The sequence below is a fragment of the Poecile atricapillus genome, chromosome 24 (genome assembly GCF_030490865.1).
Source record: "Poecile atricapillus isolate bPoeAtr1 chromosome 24, bPoeAtr1.hap1, whole genome shotgun sequence".
Lineage (NCBI taxonomy): Eukaryota > Metazoa > Chordata > Aves > Passeriformes > Paridae > Poecile > Poecile atricapillus.
The window spans coordinates 4,767,899-4,787,500 of NC_081272.1; the positions used below are offsets into that span (position 1 = coordinate 4,767,899).

Below are 19,602 nucleotides of genomic sequence, written 5' to 3' on the forward strand. Positions count from 1 at the left end.
CCCTCTCCAGCTGGAGGAAAAGCCCAGTTTTGCATTTCCATCCTGAGCTGCCAAACTCATGTTGGATTTCAGTGCTGCCCTTCCAGTCTGGAGTCCAGCACTGGGGCTGGTGGCACCTGGGCAGCCCCAGGAAGGAGGAAAATCCAGGGAATGGTTCCAAGGGCAGCACAAAATGTGCTTTTCAGCTGCTCTGGTGGAGCTGTGCCTGCTGCTTCCTGGAGGCAGCCACTTTTCTGATGGATTTGGTCCTGATTCCTGATCCTTCAAGACTTTGCCTCGGAAGTTGCACTTGAAACGTTTTTTTTTCCAGGAGAAATGTTCTCCTGGAACATTTAAACCCTGTTCCAGGAAAAAAGCAAGCAGCAAAGCCAGGCTGCAGAGGGTGGCTTTGAAGACATCTCTGGGCTCCCAGGAGTGTCCCAGTTGTGCTTGGCTGATAAACTGGGGACACAGGTTTCTCTTGGAGCAAAGGGCGAAAGGATTTGCTTCCTATCAAAAAGGTTTTCCCTTTTTTCTGCAGGGAAAAGGATGATTCCAGAGCTCTTGCCTGAAGGAGAATAAATATATTTAATAAATTTAACTTGCCCTGAGAGCGAAGAGATCTTTGTGGCCTGTGTAGATGTAATTCTGTTAAAATTCCCTTATTGGTGGTGGCCATTGGGAAGTTTATTAAATGGATTTGTAAGTGTTATTTCATTTTCTAATGGAAGTTGGGGATGGGATCCTGATAAATTGGGAAGAAAAGTGCTCTCAGGGTGTGTAGGTTAAAACTGGGGAGCTTTCTTGGGAATAGACCTGTCCCAAGTCACTTGAAAGGAGAATGTTTGGGGACTCTGCCCTTCTGTCTCCTCTCTCCAGGATAGCAGAGAGGTGGTGGAGGGTTCCACTCCTGATTCTTCCTTCTGCTTTTTCTTTCCTCCTTTTCCCTTGCTTTGTGACATTTTATATTGGCAGCTTTGCCTCTGCTCTGGTCTTGATGCGTTGAAAGAATCAAAGAGAAATTTGTGGTGGGAAAGGAGGAATCCAGGAGAGGATTTGCTGGGATGGGAGAGTGTTGGAATGCTGGGCTCACCTTCATCATTCCTCCTCCATGGGAATTGGCTGCACTCCTTTTACCCAACTCAGGGTAATTCTTTGGAATCACAAACTTTGGAATTACAAAGTTTTCTTGTAAAGGACGAGCACAAACCCAGGGGGAAAGGAAAGGAGCAGGGAATTCCAGCGGGATCAGGAGTGGCTCAGTGAGATGTGTGGGCAGATTTCCACCTCAGCTGCAGTTTGGGAAGCACAGCTGGATCAGAATTGATCCTCTCAGCACAGATCCATCAGTTCAGGCTCCGTGTGCTGGGTTCTGTCCCTGCTGGCCTGGCACGAGGGCTGGAGATGCTGGGATCTCCCCAAGGATGCCACCTTGGCTGCTGTGGAGGAGAACAGCACCTGGGGCAGGAGTTTGGCTGTGGAATTTGGGAATTGGCCTCCAGAACTGGAAGTCCTGACTGGCTGTGAAGCTTGGGCTAGGTTGAGGTTTATCCCATCCCTGGAAAAATCCCATCCATGCAGAAATCCCTGGAATGTTCTCCCTGTGTGTTTCACACATTTCCTGCCCAATCTGCTCTCAGGAGTGAAATGAGGCCAAGTTCTGAGCCTAAACAGGGCTTAGGCTGAGCCCCACAAGTCCAGCTGTATTTTTCTCCTGGTGGCTGGAATGCTGGAGGCAGAATTCCCAGCAGCTGCCTCCTGTTCTGCCCTCACCTGTGCCAGTGAACCTCCAGCAAAGCAAAGCCCTGGGAGCACTGGAAAACGATCCCAAAACATCCCAATCTGTTGGGAAAACACTTCCATGCACGCAGAGAGAAGCCTTTGCCCAGAGTTTTTGCTGAATTGAAACAGAACTGGTGGGTTTATGGTTCTGGTGGGTGGTGGAGTAAAAACTCAGCAAAGCCAGAGGAAAAGTTGGGAACATTTGTGGAGCTCCATTTTGGGCATATCAAATCTGCATAATCTCATTAAAAGAGATTAAAAAAATAAAAAAGCTCTGTCTTACTGTAACTCCAGCAGCTGCTGAGGCTGTGCCGTGCCCAGAATAATTGGAGGCTGCTCAGGAAGATTTTGGAAGATTGTAGGATATGTTGAAGCAATAACAGCCTCTACACACTGAGGGAGTGTGTGTTTAGAGGTGGATGGGAAGGGAATACCTTTTGCAATGAAAAAATTGTCAAGGAATTTAAATTAAGAACTCCCCTCTTAATAATAGATATAATAAAAAAGCCAAACCACCTTGCCTTTGGCTGGGTCCTGGGTTCCTGTGACTTTGCATAAAAGCAGAGTGGTCCCTTGTTGAAGAATTCTAGTGTGGCATTGAATGAAAATTCTTCAGCCTGTTCTCCAGCCCCTCCTGCTCCTTCCAGTCCAGGGGGGTGGTTTGGAGTTTTCTATGGATCTGTGTATCCTGTGCAGGATCCATCCAAGTTCAAAGCATTTCTTTGGGCCTAAATGAGGGATCTTCCAGCCTAAATTTATTTGTGATTTGAACACAAAGCCTCAGTGTCTGGAATTAATTGATGGTGCAGCAAATAGGATCATGGAATGGTTTGGATTGGGAGGGAGTTTAAGGATCATCTCATCCCATGGGCAGGGACACCTTCCACTGCCCCAGGTTGCTCCAAGGACAGTCCAGCCTGGCCTGGGACACTTCCAGGGATGCAGGGGCAGCTTCTCTGGGAACAGGTCACTGTGCCAGGGAGCAGAGCACTGAGTCAGGATGTTGGTGGCCTTTTCCAGACCTCATTTGGGCTGCTGGAATGGACCAGGATTTTCCATGGCTGCCTTTTCAGTTGTATTCTTTGCTCTTGCCGTGAGCTCTGTGATTCCCAGCGAGTGCCACCCCTGGCTGGGCATAGAATGCCAGCATGGTGTGGGTTGGAAGGGACCTTAAAGATGTCTCATTCCATGGGCAGGGACACCTCCCACTATCTCAAACTGCTCTAAACCCCATCCAGCCTGGCCTTGGACACTTCCAGGCCTGGAGGAAAGGTCTGATCTGTGCTGGGAGGTGCCAGCTTGGGCTGGAAGGGGTGGCACGGTCCCAGCAGTGCCTGGTGGCCCTGGGAGCTGCTCAGTGGCATTGCCATCTCAGGAGGGAGGCTGGCACAGCCTGGCTGGGGCTTTACCTCTCAGCTTTCCTCAGTCAGAGGTGCATCTCTGTCCTGGAGCTGCTGCTGGCACCGGGCACGGCCCTGCCCAGGGCTGGGGGCTGAGGAGGCTCCTCGTGGAGGGGTCCTGTCCAACATGTTCCCAGCTGGGGAAACCTCAGTCTGGAAGGGCTGTTTGAAAGGATGGTTTGTGGTGGAAAGAAGTGTTTGTCACATGAAACCCCAGCTCCTTGGCTGGAGTATCTGGAATGCTGCCCCAGCTCACCTTGTGAAGCCACCAGGCTTTGCTCAGCCACATTCCCAAGAAGAGCTGAGCTGCTGCTGCCTCCTGAGCAGGAATTCATTCCTGCTTTCCTCCACCTGCCATTCCCTTCAGATCCTCCTCTTTGTATTGCTCTGACAGCTCCTGCTCAGGAAATGAGCACCTGTGGGAAGCAGGAGATGCAGCACAGGCCCAGGAGCTGTCACTGACAAGGGGTTAAGTTTCCCCCACTCTTTTTTTGGCAGCCACAATAGTTTCCTTAAAAAATCACAGACATGTGAGGCAGAGGGATGCTCCACTCCTTTTCCCATCAGGTTTCTTTTAAATGTGGTGTTTTTACTGCCAAGTCCCGTTGTCCCAGCCCTTGGGGATGTTTCTGTGGCTCAGGAAGGTGCTGGGATCTGAGCTGGGAACCTGCTGTGATGGGAGAATGTTCACTGTCTCCTGGGATTTTCCTCCTCTTTGCTGGGCATGGATGGGAGGAAAATTCCAGGAGAAGTCTCAGAGGATCCTAATCAGGAAAAAGGGACATCAGGAGGAATTTCCTCATGGAAAGGGTGGTGAGGAATTGGAAAGAGCTGCTTAGGGAGGTTTGGAGTCCCCATCCCTGGAGGTGGCACTCAGTGCTCTGGGGACAAGGTGAGGATCTTGGTTGGCCTCGAGGGTCCTGGAGGGCTTTTCCAACCTAAATAATCCTGGGATTCTGTGATAGAACAGGAAACTGGGGCAAGAACAAGTAAGGAAATTGTGTCTGACAGGGAGATGTGCTGGGAATGGGCTCCTCAGGAGAGCTGGGAGCAGCTCTGGCACTGGGGGTGTTTAAAATCAAGCCGAGACCTTGGTGGGAAATGAGCCAACACTTGCCAGGAATCAGCCCCTGGCTGATCCTGATGGATTTTGCATCCCTCCACATCTCCATCCTTCAGAACAAGCAGTGAACCCCCCTGAGCAGAGCAGGGGGCTTTGGCTGTGACTTTGGGCTGGATCTTTGGGCAGTTTGAGGCTCACCCCTTGCGTTGTGCTGCAGCTGACGACGCCTGCGGAGGGACCCTGCGGGGCCAGAGCGGGATCATCTCCAGCCCTCACTTCCCCCTGGAGTATGGCAACAATGCAGACTGCACCTGGACCATCCTGGCCGAGCCTGGCGACACCATTGCCCTGGTTTTCATGGATTTTCAGCTGGAGGATGGCTACGATGTCCTGGAAGTCGCTGGCACAGAGGGATCCTCGCTCTGGTAGGTTCCTGCTGGTGTTAATTCCTTGTAGGACACTTGGGGTGGTGCTTGTGTGGGCAGAGCCAAACTTCACAGGGTGGTCAGAGAGGAAAGAGGGGAAATTCCCAGTTGTTCCCAATGGCTTCCTTCTGAAATTTGGGATTTGCTTGGTAAACTCCGCAGTGAGCACTGGCTGCTGCGAATTCTGGTGTCTGCAGTCAGAGTCCATGGTGTGGCTGGGTGGAAGAAGATTAATAAAAAAACACAAATAAAATCACCCAACCTCTGAGAACCCCTCAAACCCTGCCACACTCAAGCCTTGGATTTGCTAAATGTTCTGATCATTGATAAACCCATTGCTGTTGATGAACTTCTGGAAATGTTTCACCAGATCTGCTTGGCCCTGGGACAGGAGCCGGAATTCCAACCCCCTTCTCATCCCAGGGGTTGCCTGGAAAATGCTCTCAGAAATATTGCTTTGATTTGGGATAAAGGCCAGTATTTCCAGTATTCAGGAGCTACCCCTGTGCTCTGAAGGCAGGAGAAAAAAGGAACCACAGAGGGAATTTGATGTGTTCCTGATGTTGGTTTTATAGCAAGAGACACAGTGATCAACTGCACTCAGCAAATGGTTAAAAGTCCTGACTGGCAGCAAGTGGAAGGTCCTGGAAGTTGGATTTAAACCCAACATCCCTCTGGAAGGGAAGAATGCAGCATTTGAAATGATCAGGTGTTGCCTGGGATTATCAGCAGCCAGTTAAATTGTGATTATTTGTGAGGATCCTGTTGCAAATCCCATTTATTTGAGTGATTTATCTTGGCTGGCAGTTCTGAGGGAACAGGATTGGAGTGTTTTGGGTGTATTGATGGGAGGGAAGTTGCCATTTACCACGTTCCAATTGTTTACTATTCCCAGGCCCCCCTGGAAAATTAGATGTTGCTGCTTGATGAAAAAAAAAGCCTGGGCTGGTTTTATTAGAATGCATTAATATTTTAGGGCACTGTTGGTTCGTAGGCACTCAGCTGTGCTGGCTGGGAAGATGGATGGAGCTGGTTAAGAAACATTATTCAGCCTGGAGGTGTGTGGAGCCAAGAGCTGTGTCTTGTCATGTCAAAAATAAAACAGAGCCTGGCAGGGGGAACCTGCTAGGAAATAAAATAAAATGAAATAAAATAAAATAAAATAAAATGAAATAAAATAAAATAAAATAAAATAAAATAAAATAAAATAAAATAAAATAAAATAAAATAAAATAAAATAAAATAAAATACATAAAAGAAAATAAAATATAAAATATAAAATATAAAATATATAAAATATAAAATAAAAAATAAAATAAAATGAAATAAAATAAAATAAAATAAAATAAAATAAAAAACATAAAAGAAAACAAAATATAAAATATAAAATATAAAATATAAAATATAAAATATAAAATATAAAACAAAATATAAAATATAAAATTTAATAAAATAAAATAAAAGAAAAGAAAAGAAAATAAAAAACATAAAAGAAAATAAAATATAAAATATAAAATATAAAATATAATAAAATGAAATAAAATAAAATATAAAAACAAAATATAAAAAATAAAATGAAATGAAATAAAATAAAATAAAATAAAATAAAATAAAATAAAATAAAATATAAATAAACTCATCATAAATACAGCAAGGAAACAACTTTAAAAATGCCAGTTGTGGGGAATTTAAGCCTGGCTTTGAGCTGAGCCTGCACACACAGTCTTTAAAACTGAGATGAAAGCCTGGTTTAAGTTTTACAGGTGTCACTTTGGGGCGCGTTGGAGGGAAAAATGATGGATTTACATCCCTGCTCCCCCTGCAGGTGTCCATGTGCTGCATCCCTGGTGCTGCCTTTCCCTGGATGAGCTCTGGGGTCCCCTGGCCCCAGCAGCAGGAATTGCCCCCTGGTAGAAGCTGTTCCTGCTTTTTGAGGTGCATCCCTGAATTTCACATCCCTGATTTCCACATCCACACCAGCCAGCCCCAGCCCATTCCAGGGGATCTCATTTTGCATTCCTGAAGGAAACTTTGCAGTCCCACAAGCAGAATTGCAAAGAAGTCTTGTTTGGAATTTCATCTCTCTGAGCTGGCCTGGTAATTAAATTCAGATGAGTCAGTTCTCAATAATTTTTGCCCGTAGGGGGAAAAAACCTGCTCCTATCTCGTCTTTAACCATGGTGATGTGATTCAGCAGGAAAAGAGAGCTCAAACCCCTTTTTCCCCCTTCTGCTTACAAAAAATAGGGTTTTAATTATTGGTAATAGGGCACAGAGACTTGCAGCCAATTCTCTTGAAGCCTCCTGCAGCTGAATATTCCAAATATTTCATTTTCTGAGCATTCTGAGTAGTTTTAGTCATGGCCAGGGCTGGGCACGAATAAACAAAATCCAGTTCCATCAGGAGGATAATTCCTGTGTGTTTCCAAGCTATGGAATGGCACCTAATGATGGTATTTATGAGCCCATTAACTCAGCACTTCAAGTAACCTTGACTTGACCTAATCTTAGAAAAACTTGCATTATTATTCACCCTCCTGGCTTTAAAAATTGATTTTGGGGGGTTTTTAGTTTTGTTTTTTTTTTTTTTAATGAGCCAGCTTGCTTTAAGTGCCTTCACATTGATCCGCGGCCTGGAAAATCCTGAGCTGGGTTTCCTTTGCTCCCCATCCTGTTGGATGCAAATCCTGCAGGAAGAATTCCAAGGGAAAGGGCTGTGCCAGGCAGAGCAGCAGCAGCGCAGGAGCTGTTTGAAACAGATTAATAAAATCACACATTTACAGCTCTTTCAGCTGCTCCCACGGCTCTGCTGGGGAGCCTTGGGCCCAAATTGCCTTGACAGGTGAGAAATAAAATCCTGCTGAGCAGGGAGGAGGAGGGGGAAGGTGCAGGGTGGGATGAGCCTGTGGGATTGGGCAAGGTGAGGTCTCCAGGCTGGGAGGTGAAATGGGAAGCACGGTAGGAGCTGCCCTGTTCTCCTTTGGGCCATCCAGGTGTGATCCTGCCCTGTCCCCATGGTGTGGGATGCTCAACTGGGAGCAAGAGGATCTTTGTGTTGCCCTGAAACTCAGTTTTTCGATCTTGTTGCCATAATTTCCAAGAACTTTCCCAGGACAGTGCCTGTAAACACAGATATGTATTCATTCTTTCTGACACACGTCCTTTGATGGACGTCTGGCACACCCAGTGTGATTGGGAAGGTGCTAACCTGACATTCCAATCCCTGCTCATTGCCCAGAATCTATAAATACTGGAATTGGAAGAATAAAACCAGTTTTTCCTTGTCATAGGGGAGCTGTGTCTGTGTGAGTCATTGTGACATCTTTGAGGTCCCTTCCAACCCAGTCCACTCTGGGGATCTGGGATGCTCATCCTCACCCCCAGACTTTTTCTTGTCTTCCTGACTTGGGGTTCTCTTCCCTTCGCTTTGTCTCTGAAAGATCTGGCAGGATTCATGCAGTTCCTCCCTCTAAATCCATGGGAAAGAGGAAAATCCCCCAGAGCAGCTTGAGTCATTCCTGATGGTGTGCTTTGTGCCAGGACCTGCTGGAGCTGGGAATTCCCGGTGCTGAGGCTATCGGGAATTGCTGCTGGTTGTCCCTGATTTGTGGCACCTGCTCAGAGCCTCACACCCCAAAACCTGTCAGAGTGAGCACCCAGAACACCCCAAAATGTGTTTCTGACAGAGCCTGCCTGGGCTGTTCAGGAGCTTCGGGAGATGTTTCCGATTGCGAAATTTAAATGCAAAATTTACTTTTAGGATGGAGATGGTTGCTTTAATAATGAGGTCCAGATCTTTTGTATCCATGTTGTGTTTTGTGTGGGTGGGAGGGGCTGGGATTTTTGTTGGGAATTGTGCTGCTGTTGCTGCTTTATCCTGGTGTCGTGGGCTTTAGAGCACAGAATGCTCCGAGTCGTTTTGGATTTATTTTAGGAAAGTTGAATCAGCTGTCACATTGCCCTGAGTGCCTCCCACTCTTTGAGCCTTCCCTTGTCATTCCCCCTGGGAACCAGTTTCTGCTCCTCGGTTTTTTATTGATAATCCCATGCTGAGGGAATGCAGTGGGAGAAGCAGGGCTGCAAGTGAGGAATGGCCAAATCCAGGGAGTTTATTCCTGTCTGAGTTCAGTTCCTCCCCCTCAGTGTCTCATCTTCATTTTCCCTCTCCAGCCTGGGTGCTGCATTTTCCTTCCTGGCACAAAAGTTTTCCTGCTCTGTTTTTTCACTTAATTTGTGTAGAATTCCTTTTGGCTTCATGCCATGATTTCCTGGGAAAGGAACCTGTCCCAACACATTGCATGTGAATTATTGCACACACTTCCAGCACAGCTGTGCCAGATGTGAAGGCAACACAGGCACCTCACTGTGCTCCAGATGTTGGGCAGTGGGTGAAAACAAAAGTACCCATGCACCAGGTGAGCCTGAGAGAACCAAGAACCCTGGAATTCTGGGTTTTTCTGCTTGATTTTATGGGTTTTTTCTGGAGCTCAGCCCAGGGGGCCCTTTGGGGCCATCAGCCCTTCCTGGAGCAGGAAGTTTCTGAAGTTCTCTCTTTGTTTCTCTTCCTGAGACCCCTTGGGGCCATCAGCCCTTTCTGGAAGAGCATTTCTAAAATTCTCTCTCATTCCTATGTTCCTGAGACCCCTTGGGGCCATCAGCCCTTTCTGGAGCAGCATTCCTGGAATTCTGTTGTTCCCATGTTCTCTGGTTTCCCTGTTCCTGCAGAGAGCCGAGTTCAGGGGGAGGTTTTTGAAGGAGCCATCAGTGTTACAGCAGCTCCTCTCACGTTCCTTTTCCCATCACTACGTGCAGCTGATCCTTCCCTCCCTACCTCCTGAATCTGTCTCCTAAGTGGTTCCCAAAAGTCACTGAAGCTCTGGGATGCTCTGGGATTCCCTCTGGATGCCTCTCATTCCATCCCTCTGGCCAGCCCTGCTCTCTCCACACGCCTTGTGCTCGGGTTCTGGAGGTCAGAGCTTCACATGGCGCTGATGTTGGGTGGTGAAAAACTCCTCAGTGTGGGCTCCTAATGAACCAACCCATTTTCTTTATATCAAAGCAGCTTCTGATCCTGCCATGGTGGCCTCGGAGCTTACAGCTCCCACTTTTCATCTCGGAGCTGCCTGTGAAGTCCATGGAAGGGCTCTGCCTCCAGAGCTAGGATTTTGTGGTTTGGGATGTGTTCCTGCTGCTGCTTCCTGTGCAGCTTTCTGGGATGACCCTGCAGGATCCTGCAGGCTTTTCCTGGCATCCCAGTGTGGGTGGGAGCCGAGGATGGTCCCACTCTGCCCCCCGAGCCTCTCCAGCAGCTGCTGTTCCTCCCAGGGATTCTGAAAAGCAGATTGCTCCCCCGTGATTCTCATCTCACACTTGCCACTCTCCAGCAGAGTTTTTCCAGGCTGTAATTGCTTTTATTTGTGAGTTGACAAGAATTATCCTGCCCTGGGCATGCACGAGGCTGGAGCTGGGAAGGTTTTTGTGCGTCTTGAACTTCTTTCATCATCACTTATAACCCAAAAAAATGGGAAAGTTTCCTTTCCCTGTGCAATGATTGGAGCTTCCTTACTGCAAGAACTCCTGGCTTTATTTGTAATGTTCAGATGTTTTTCTTCCATAGGAAGTGTTTTCCAAAAGACTGGGAAACATGGATGAGGTGGCTTTTGAAATCCTTATTTCAATGTCAGTTACATCTTCTTTGGAATCTGCAAAATCAAGTTCCTTATTTAATCCTGTCATTTTTCTTCCCAAGTGTTTATGTGCTTTTAATTGGAAATGAATTCCACAAAGGCTTCAAAGTCCAGAAACTTTGCTTTAGTGGAAAATGGTCTTCCTGCAAAATCCCCTTTTCTCTTGGAAGGTGCATTCCCTGCCGAGAACATTCTGGAGAAGTTGGAACCAGAGCAGTTCCAATTCCTGGCAGCAGTGGTGGGAACCTTCCAGCCTTTGGAATTCCTGATCTCCAGAGTTGATTTGAACATGGATTTCCTCTGTGAAGAGCAGGAATTTGTAGGTCAGGAATTTGTTTCTCCCTGTTTTCTGGGAGGCAGAGCTAATGACTTCCCAAGGGAATTCCAACCATCCCTGAGGATCCTCGGTGCTGTTGGGAAGTTCAAGGATTGGGAATGCTTTGGACAGAGAGGTTCGTGCTCCCACATCATCACAGAGCTCCTGGCACTGCAGAAATACTGGGAATGCTGGAAGAAAGGTGGGATATGGAGGAGTCCCATGGTCTATGGGTATTCCTGGAAGGAAGGTTTCAGCTCCTTCCTGAGGTCATGGCTGAATGTGGAACAGCAGAACCCACTTTCCCCTGCTCCTGCCTGCCATTCCTTCTCCTGGGAAGCATCGTCTTCCCAAATCCTGCCCTGGGACAACGCAGGGAGAGAGAAACTCCTGTGACAACGGCCCCATGACCTCTCCCCTTCACCAATCAAACAGGATCAGATCCCATTCCCACTCTCCCCCCAGTCTCATTTTTCCATGCATTAACATGATGAATTCCATTTGCTGCATAGTAGAAAGCTTTTAATGAGTATTCAGACTGGGAAGGAGATGCTTTTAGGCTGAAAATGACCTGATAATGGTTCAATTGTCTTTTTTATCCCAATTTGTCCCTTCTTTGTTGTTTGGTCACCTCAAGGGCAAAGATCCCAATGGAAAGCACACTGCTGTGTTCTCCTGAATCCCAAGCCTGTGATAGTGGAGGGAGAAAAATCCCTGAAGGTCATTACTTCTTAATTTCTTTCTGTGTTTGTCCTGCAAACACACGTTGGAAGAATAAAAAAAAAAAGAGGTTTTTGCAAGAAGCCTCAATAGCTGTAATCTAAAAAGAGGTTTTTTTGAGGCTGAGACTGAGTCTGACACGCCTGGCTGGAAGCTGAGAAAAATATTGGAACCTTCTTCAGGATGTGACCCAAAATATAGACTGTAAAGCAGTGAATAATACCCAGATTTGGCAGGGGAAGGAGGCTTTAAGTAAGTGCAGACAATGTTTTGGGTTGTAAAAAATGGGATATTTGGGATTCTCTTTACAACACTGTCATAGCTGAACACTGATTTCTCCCAGCTAAAGCAAGGATTTGGACAAACGTTGGTGGGAAAGATCAGTGCCTTCACTCCGAGGTGTTCCAGGAGCTGTCTGTGCCTTCCTGGCGCGTTGTTTCATGTTCACACACCAATTCCTGTCATTTCTGGGACCTGTGCAGGGAGGTCTCCCTTTGCACAGGGATGCAGGGAGCTGTTTTGGTGTCAGGATGTGTCTGCTGGAGCTGATAACACTCGTGTTCTGCACCCTCCCTTATCTGCAGCTTCAAAGGGAGCAGTGCAGACACCTCGGCTGCTTTCAAAGGCCTCTCCCTGCTGGGCTTTCTCCAGGCCCCACTCAGGGATGTTTTTCTGCTATTTACAAGTTGTTTCAAGGATGGAATCACTTTGTTTTCAGATGTCAGTGCCTCATGAAATCTGGTTTAAATGCTCTTTGCCTGCTGGCTTTTCCCTGGCTGGGTTTGCTGCAGCTGCTCCTGGATCCCAGCATGTGCCCCTTCCCTGGGCTCACTTTCCATCACTCCCTGGAGCTGGGAATCACCACTGATGGATCCATTCCATGCTGAATTCATCCCTCTGCCGTTAAAATTACTTTATGAAGGATGTCTGAGCATCAGGAGAGGAAAACGTCAGCATTCAAAGAGTAGAGAAACACCAACATGCATTGGTTCAGTTCCTTTTCAGAGGGCAGAGGAAACAAAGTGTGGCCACAGCATGGAAAAACCCTTGAAGTTGGGAATTTGAATTGTGTTTTCAGAGCTGCTGTTTGTTAATCTTGATGTGTTTTCAGAGCTGGGCTGTTGTATCTGTTAATCCTGTTGTGTTTTCAGAGCTGGGCTTTGCATCTGTTACTCCTGCGGTGTTTTCTCAGTACTCTGTTCTATTTGTTCATCTTGACATCTCCATAAGTATCTGGGACCTCTGAGTCTTGACACATCTGGAGTACAACCCCAAATCTGTCTATTTAAAAATAAGTCAAACTTCTCAATTTTCCAACTCTAGTCCAGGCCTGGGGGCCTCTTGTCCTCGAGTCCCATCCCTGCAGTTAATGTGGCAAAAATTGACCCTTGTTCCTGTTGTTTGCTTTGCTGCTGCTGCTTTAAAAGCTAAAGATGCCCTGGCAGGGATCAGTGGGATGAGGAGGAAAGTGCAGAGTCAGTTTTCCATTCTGGATCCCTGAGCTGTTCACCTGGGAGCTGTTGGATTCCTGAAGGGAGAGGGAATTGCTTTCCTTATCAGCAGTTTGGGATTGATCACTGCAGCCTCACCTGAGCAGGGTCAGATCTGAGGGGTGAAAGCCCAACTGAGCATCCTTGGGACAGGGGAAGGTTTTCCTTTCCAGGGCTTGATGTTTCCTTAAGGAATTAGTCCAAAATCTGGCTCTGGGGATGGGCTGTTAGGCAGGAACAGGAGGGATTCCTGCGATAATCATGAATTCCACTTCCAGATTCCATGAAATCATGAATTTCCGCTTCCAAATCCAGAGTTCTCCTGCCTGCCCTGGGAGCTTGGCATGGGGACGTTTCTGTGGCTCAGACTGAAAGCTGGTCCCATCAGTTGTTAAAAGCAGGCACATCAGTGAGTGTCTGAGCTCAGATCAGGCTGCCCAAAGCCCAGATGGAGGCAGATCCTGGGGCTGGATCCAGGGAATTGCTGAGCTTTGCTCCTTGGCACAGTTTCTGTCCTGGCAGGTCAGGATCTCTTCAGCTCCTGCTGGGCTTGGCTGTAACAGTTTTGGCAGTGTCACAGCAGGGATGGGTTGATTTTTTGCCTCCCAGGGACTGTTCTGGTGGCTGGGTTTGGAGTGGGGATCAGGAAGATGCCCAGAGCATCAGTAAATATTGGAGGATTAGGAATAAACAAAATGCTGTTGACAGTTCATGTCTGAGGATTGCTTTACTGTCTGGAATTCCCACAGAATCATAGAGAGGTTTGGGTTAGAAGAGACCTTAAATCCCATCCCATTCCATCCCTTGCCATGGGCAGGGATAGCTTCCACTATCCCAGGGTGTTCCATGCCCCATCCAGCCTGGCCTGGGACACTTCCAAGGCTGGAATATCCACAGTTTCTCTGGAAAATCCAATAAATTGTTATAAAAGCTTAAAACTCAATCAGGCCTTTCTACACTTTTAAAACAGTCTTATTCCTTTGATAATTCCCAGTTGGAGCACAGGGGGAATACCCATCTCTTCCTGCTCTCCTTTATTCCTTTGTCTTTCTCCCAGTCTTTCTAAATTAATTTTATAATCATCCTTTAAATGATGGAGCAGGTCAAATTAGCTCTTTTAGCCAGAATTACCTGCATTAAAGATCTCCCTTAAAAAAGAAAGGCATAAAGGTAATTAATAGCTTCAATTATTATAATGTGGCTTAGCTTGTGCTTTTCTCTTCAAAAAACTTGGTTTTGATAAGTCAGCTGTTCTTAAAAGGGGAAAAAAAATAACAGAAGTGCTTCAGGCTGGAAGTTGGCATGAAGGAGTTTGGAAATCAGGTTGTTCCTGTGTAATGTCAGAGAATAAATTACCCCATTGATCCTGGAGCAGTGCCCTGTGCTCCAAACAGCCCGGTGGGAAGGAGGGGTGTTCAGAGAGAAGGTTCGGGGTTTTTTGCCCAATCACAGATGCTTTGTGTGAGTTTAAGAACCAAAGGATATTTGTTCAAAGCCACACTGGAATTTCTGGCGCCTGGAAGTGAATCAAAGGCAAGGGGAAACGAAAGGGAAATCTTGAAAGAGGTTTCAAAGCTTCTCTGTGATGGATGAGGGGGAGGCAGGAGATGGCAGAGCTGACTGGGGAGAGTGAGGCAGGGCTGGGGTGGTGGAACAGGGAACGGGGCCAGGAGCTGCTCCCAGCTCCCCCCAGCCCTGGAACTCCAGCCCTGCCCCAGGGAGGGTTCCCAGGCTGGGATTGGGGGTGCTCAGGGGTCTCTGCTGGTCCTTTGGATTTCCTGCTGCTGCTGCCAGGCAGGTGGGTGCTGTGCCCAGGTGGGTGCTGGGCAGGTGGATCCTGTATCCAGGTGGGTGCTGTGCCCAGGTGGGTGCTGGGCAGGTGGATCCTGTATCCAGGTGGGTGCTGTGCCCAGGTTGGGGCTGTGTCCTGTTCTCAGGTGGGAGCTGTGTCCTGTGCCCAGGTGGGAGCTGTGTCCTGTTCTCATTTGGGAGCTGTGTCCTGTTCTCATTTGGGAGCTGTGTCCTGTTCTCAGGTGGGAGCTGTGTCCTGTTCTCATTTGGGAGCTGTGTCCTGTTCTCATTTGGGAGCTGTGTCCTGTTCTCATTTGGGAGCTGTGTCCTGTTCTCATTTGGGAGCTGTGTCCTGTTCTCAGGTGGGAGCTGTGTCCTGTTCTCAGGTGGGAGCTGTGTCCTGTTCTCAGGTGGGAGCTGTGTCCTGTTCCCAGGGGTTGCCCACACCTGCTGTTGGTGCTGCCAGTTCTGCTGTCCCAGGGCAAACCAGGACATTCCCAGTGAAACCTCCCTGTGCGTTTTCCTGCTCGTGAGCAGTGCCAGCAGTGCCTGGATCCCTGCTCCAGGCCAAGGCTGGGATTTGGGAATGTTCCCTGATTCCCTGGGTGTGAGCTGTGCTTGGGAAGTGGCTCCTGATCCAGGGAGTCCCCCTGGGCTGGGCTCTTCCATTTGTTTGATGTGCACAGGCTGCTCTTCTGAAACTCTGATATTTCACCCTCTGATTTGAGCCTCGTCTCCAGTTGAAGACAGAAAAAGCTCCCAAGTCTGATAGCTGCACTTGATCATCTTAAAAGTCTTTCCCAGCCTTAACAATTCTGTATTATTCCAGTATTCTGTATTATTCTGTATTTTCCAGCCTTAACAATGATCTGTATTGCCACATTCCCTCAAAAACCCGTTTAAAAGCAGAAATGTTGAAGCAGCAGGGTCTGTGCTCGATATCTACCCCCCCAGAAACTCAAAAGCAGAACAATCTCAGTGATTGGCATTTAGAACATTCTGTCATTGATTATTTTTTTCTCTCAGGCTTTTAAGGAACTATAGATTTTTAGCCTGAAATTAATATATCGGAATTTTTGTGGGCAGAATAAAACTCTCATTAAATTTTGCAATGTATCAAACAGCTTGCAATTAAAATTCATTTTGAAGCGAGTTAACAGAAGTTTTGTTAATGTTTAACATCTTTATGGGTGTCATTCTCTGTAAATTTGGACTAATTGAGTCCAAAGGGACAAACTCACGGATTCTGCATTTGCTGTGGATGCCAGGCCTTGCTTTGCTTTTGGCATTTTTCCCCTTTCTTTATGCAAGTTCTGATTTTAGCAAGTTGCCAAGAAAGTAACTTATTTTGTGTTTTCTGCCAAACTGCCAAGAATCCATCTTCCTAAATCTCGGAAAGACTGCAGCAAATCTCTGGGAAGACAAGCAAGGCTTCACTGACTCCAAGGTGTTTCCTGGTGGGAAGTTTAGTAGATTCCAAATCGGATTTTTTAGGTTTTCCTTCTAAAAATATTGTTCAGAACAAGCTGCTCTGGGCATGTAAAAGCCTTGGCTGGGCTCCTGGTTGTATCCTGAAGCTTGGAGGTTTCTTTGACTGGAACATAAACCAGCCTGAAACATTTGGAATTGTGAATTTTCATGTTTCTTACTCCTCTTGAATATTTTCCCTGCAATTCCAAAGCAGTTTATAGGGAGCAGTAAAAGCACTGGGAAATATTTCAGAGTGTGTGGAATCTGAGACCAGAACCTGATCTGGCAGAACTTTAAAATTCCCCTGGACTTGCAGGTGAGGAGGAGTCAGAGTTTGCAGAGTTGAAGACTCTTTGAAGACTCTTTGAAGACTCGTCCCAGCAAAGCTGGATTGAACCCAAATTTAATCCAATCCAGGGAAAAATTCTGGGGCAGGCTCTGCCAGGGCTGCACTCCTCAAACACCATCAGCAGCATCCAGCTCGGAACAGGCTCTTAATAGCACTTTATTGATTGAAAGGGGAGAGAGTTCATCTGAACTGTGATGATTCTGGGAATTTCCTGCAGGATTTGGCTGATCTGAGGCTGTGCCAGGCTTTGATTTAAAGGCAGCAGCACAAATAAAGTTGTCACTGCACAGGGCTGCTCTCGGCCTGCAGGTTCTTGCCAGGTGCCCTGGCTTGAGTTGAGCAGGGAGATCCTGCAAAAAAGGATGCTCAGATCCTCCTAGAACAGGTGGAATTCCATGGAATTCCAGGCTGGCTGTGGCCCAGAGTGCTGCTGGCTGTGCTGGGCCTGGATCAGGACCTCGGGGCTCTGCCAGCTCCATGGAATCTCTCCTCCCCTGGGGCAGGGTGTAGGGTTTCCCTCTGAGCTGGACAGGATTGTCCCTTTTTCCCCTTTTTTGGGGAAATGTGCCTGTGGGGTCCCTCAGCTGCTCCCAGAGGTTTGTGCTGCATGCAGGGCTCTGTCCCATCTCCCACATCATTAACATCCACAAAACATCACTGGCCCCACGGTGTGAAGGTGGATTTGGGTTTTTTCCTGGCAGAAAGTGGACTTGGTGTCTGCTGCCTTTTCCAGAATTCTGCTCCATTTCCAACTGCAGAACATTCCAGGATTTTTTTTTCCGATCAGACCCTTGGAAACAGGGAATGATAGGCGAGTGAGCAGTGACACAGCTCACATCAGCTGAGAAGACTGAGTGGAGAAGGAGCAGATTGATCTCTGAGGAGCTGAGAGAGGAAGAGAAAGTCAGAGCAGCAAAGGGCAGAATTTAAAAGGCAGGAAATAATAAAAGCAGAACCCACTGGCAGCGCTCAAGAGTTTCTGCAGTTGGAAAGAGTTCATGTTGTGTTAAGGTCACCCACAGAGTGTCTTAAAAAGGACATTTTGCCCTTGTGCACTTTTTGTTCTGCTGCTTTGGCAGCTCAGATCTGTGCACTCGGGTGTTGAGAGCTCTTCATCTTCCCGGGAAAGCCATGGAGCACCAAGGGATGGAGCAGCCCTGGACCCTGCTCAGCTCAGGTTGTGATGCTCAGCCCTGCCAGAGCTTTGGTTACCTGGTGCAGAAGGATCAATGAGTTTGGTGTGTCTGGGAGGCAGGGCTGCCTCTTACTCAGCTCTGGGATTAAGGCAGGCAGGAATTCTGCAGCGATTCCTCGAGGATTGGGGTCAGCCCTGGTCATCAAAACCTTGCAGGGACTGAGTAGGGGGTGTGTTCTCCTCTTCACACACTCCCAGGCACAGGGTGGGGTTGTTGGTGTCAGGAAAATCCATCCACAAACACCAGAGGTTTGTGTCCAAAAAGGAGCCAGAGGAGTTCTGTAACTTCATTGGAATAAAGGGAGAGGCCATGGGGCATTTCCCATGGGGTCTCTCAAATTGTTAGAGGACACAGCCTCCTTTTTATCCCAATTTCCCAGCTGTGTTTCCCTCTCTCTTTCCACATTGGCTGAGACACTTGAGAGGCACAGACTTCCCAAACTGACTAATACAGACCCCCTTCTAATGTGTAACCCCCTTTTCTTTCTTTTCCTTGTGTCAGTCAGTGGAATTCCTATGGAATTTATGGTTCTTTCCATTGTTTTTTTCATCTCTCTGTATCTAACTTTATTTATCAGCAGACCCACAGTTTGTTTGTATGGACAAATCCCTCATTCCTTTCTGGAATGGAATGGAAACACTGGGGTGTCTGTGCAGGATCAGGAGTTGGACTTTGATGGTCCCTGTCTGTCCCTTCCAGAACATTCCATGATTCCATAGTACCCAGAAGAGGAATCACATCTTCACCCTCTGGTGTAGCCAATAACGTGGATCATCCAAAGAAATTCATCACCAGATTTGACAGCTTTGCCATCCCCATCTCAGTCACATCCAACATCACCAGCAGCCACTGGGACTGTGCAGCTGATGGGGAAGGGATAGAAAATGAACTTTGTCAAATCAACCAATTTCTTAAACATAAATAATCCCATTTTACCTGGTGGTTGGGCTCTCCTTTTGGGGTTATCTGATGACAGTTTTATTCTTCACATGGAAATGAAGATTTTTTTAACCCTAGAATGGTTTGGGTTGGAAGGGGTTTTAAACATCATTTAATTTCAACCCCAACCATAATGTGGATATTCTTAATCTGGGGTATTTTACAGATTCTGGGGTATTTGACACCCTCCCCATGAGAGCTGCAGCTCCCATCCCTGCCTGATGGAACTGGAATATTGTAGCTTTAAGTGGAATGGGGAAGTTCACAAGCAATCCTGTATTTTATCAATGTAAATGATGAATTCCAGGAAAGTCAAAACTGGGTCTGTCAAGCTGCTGCTCCAACTGCACTTCTCATAACTCAGCCACTGCTTTTCTCTTTTCTCTTTTTCCTTTTCTTTTTTTTGTTTTTTTTTTTTTTTTGGTTTTTTTTTTTTTTGGTTGGTTTTTTGGTTTTTGGGGTTTTTTTGTTTGTTTGTTTTGTGGTTTTTTGTTTGTTTGTTTGTTTTTGGTAAACTAAAAGCAACAGATGAGTTTGGTGTTCAGTGGGGGTGGCACACTTTGGAAGACCCGTTCCATTATCTCTCCTCAAACTGGGACTGAGGATTCCCTGTCCCCAGGGACTGCAGTGCAGGGGGCAGGGGAATCATCCCAGCTTCTGTGGGAGTGGGAGAGCCTGGAAAACTGCATTGGGAGCATCCCCAGCGTGGGCTGGGCTGGGCTGGGCTGGGCTGGGTGTGGGGAAGGTGATTTCTGCTGGAAATCAAAGCTAACAAGGGGGGCAGTGAGTGCTGCCTCTCCCCGAGGTGTGCAGGTGGGGATGAGCTCAGAGATGCTCAGTCTGTGCCGTCCTGCCTGCACATTGGGCTTCAAAGATCCGAGCTGTTCTTCCATCCTGCTGGCTCTCAGCTGTCGTGTGCCACCGTGGCTTTTTGGTCCCATTAAAATCAAGCTGTGAACAAAAGCAGGTTATTGATTCTTGAGAGCGGGGAGGATC

General features: G+C 47.3%; 1 protein-coding gene across 1 annotated transcript in view; it reads left to right on the forward strand.

Moving 5' to 3' along the window:
* Window positions 1-19,602, forward strand: part of CSMD2 (CUB and Sushi multiple domains 2) — a 278,621-nt gene that overhangs the window by 78,051 nt on the left and 180,968 nt on the right. Inside the window, exon 6 of the mRNA XM_058856609.1 lies at window positions 4,442-4,649. Within this exon, the coding sequence (XP_058712592.1) occupies window positions 4,442-4,649 (208 nt within the window). The remainder of the gene's footprint in view (window positions 1-4,441; window positions 4,650-19,602) is intronic.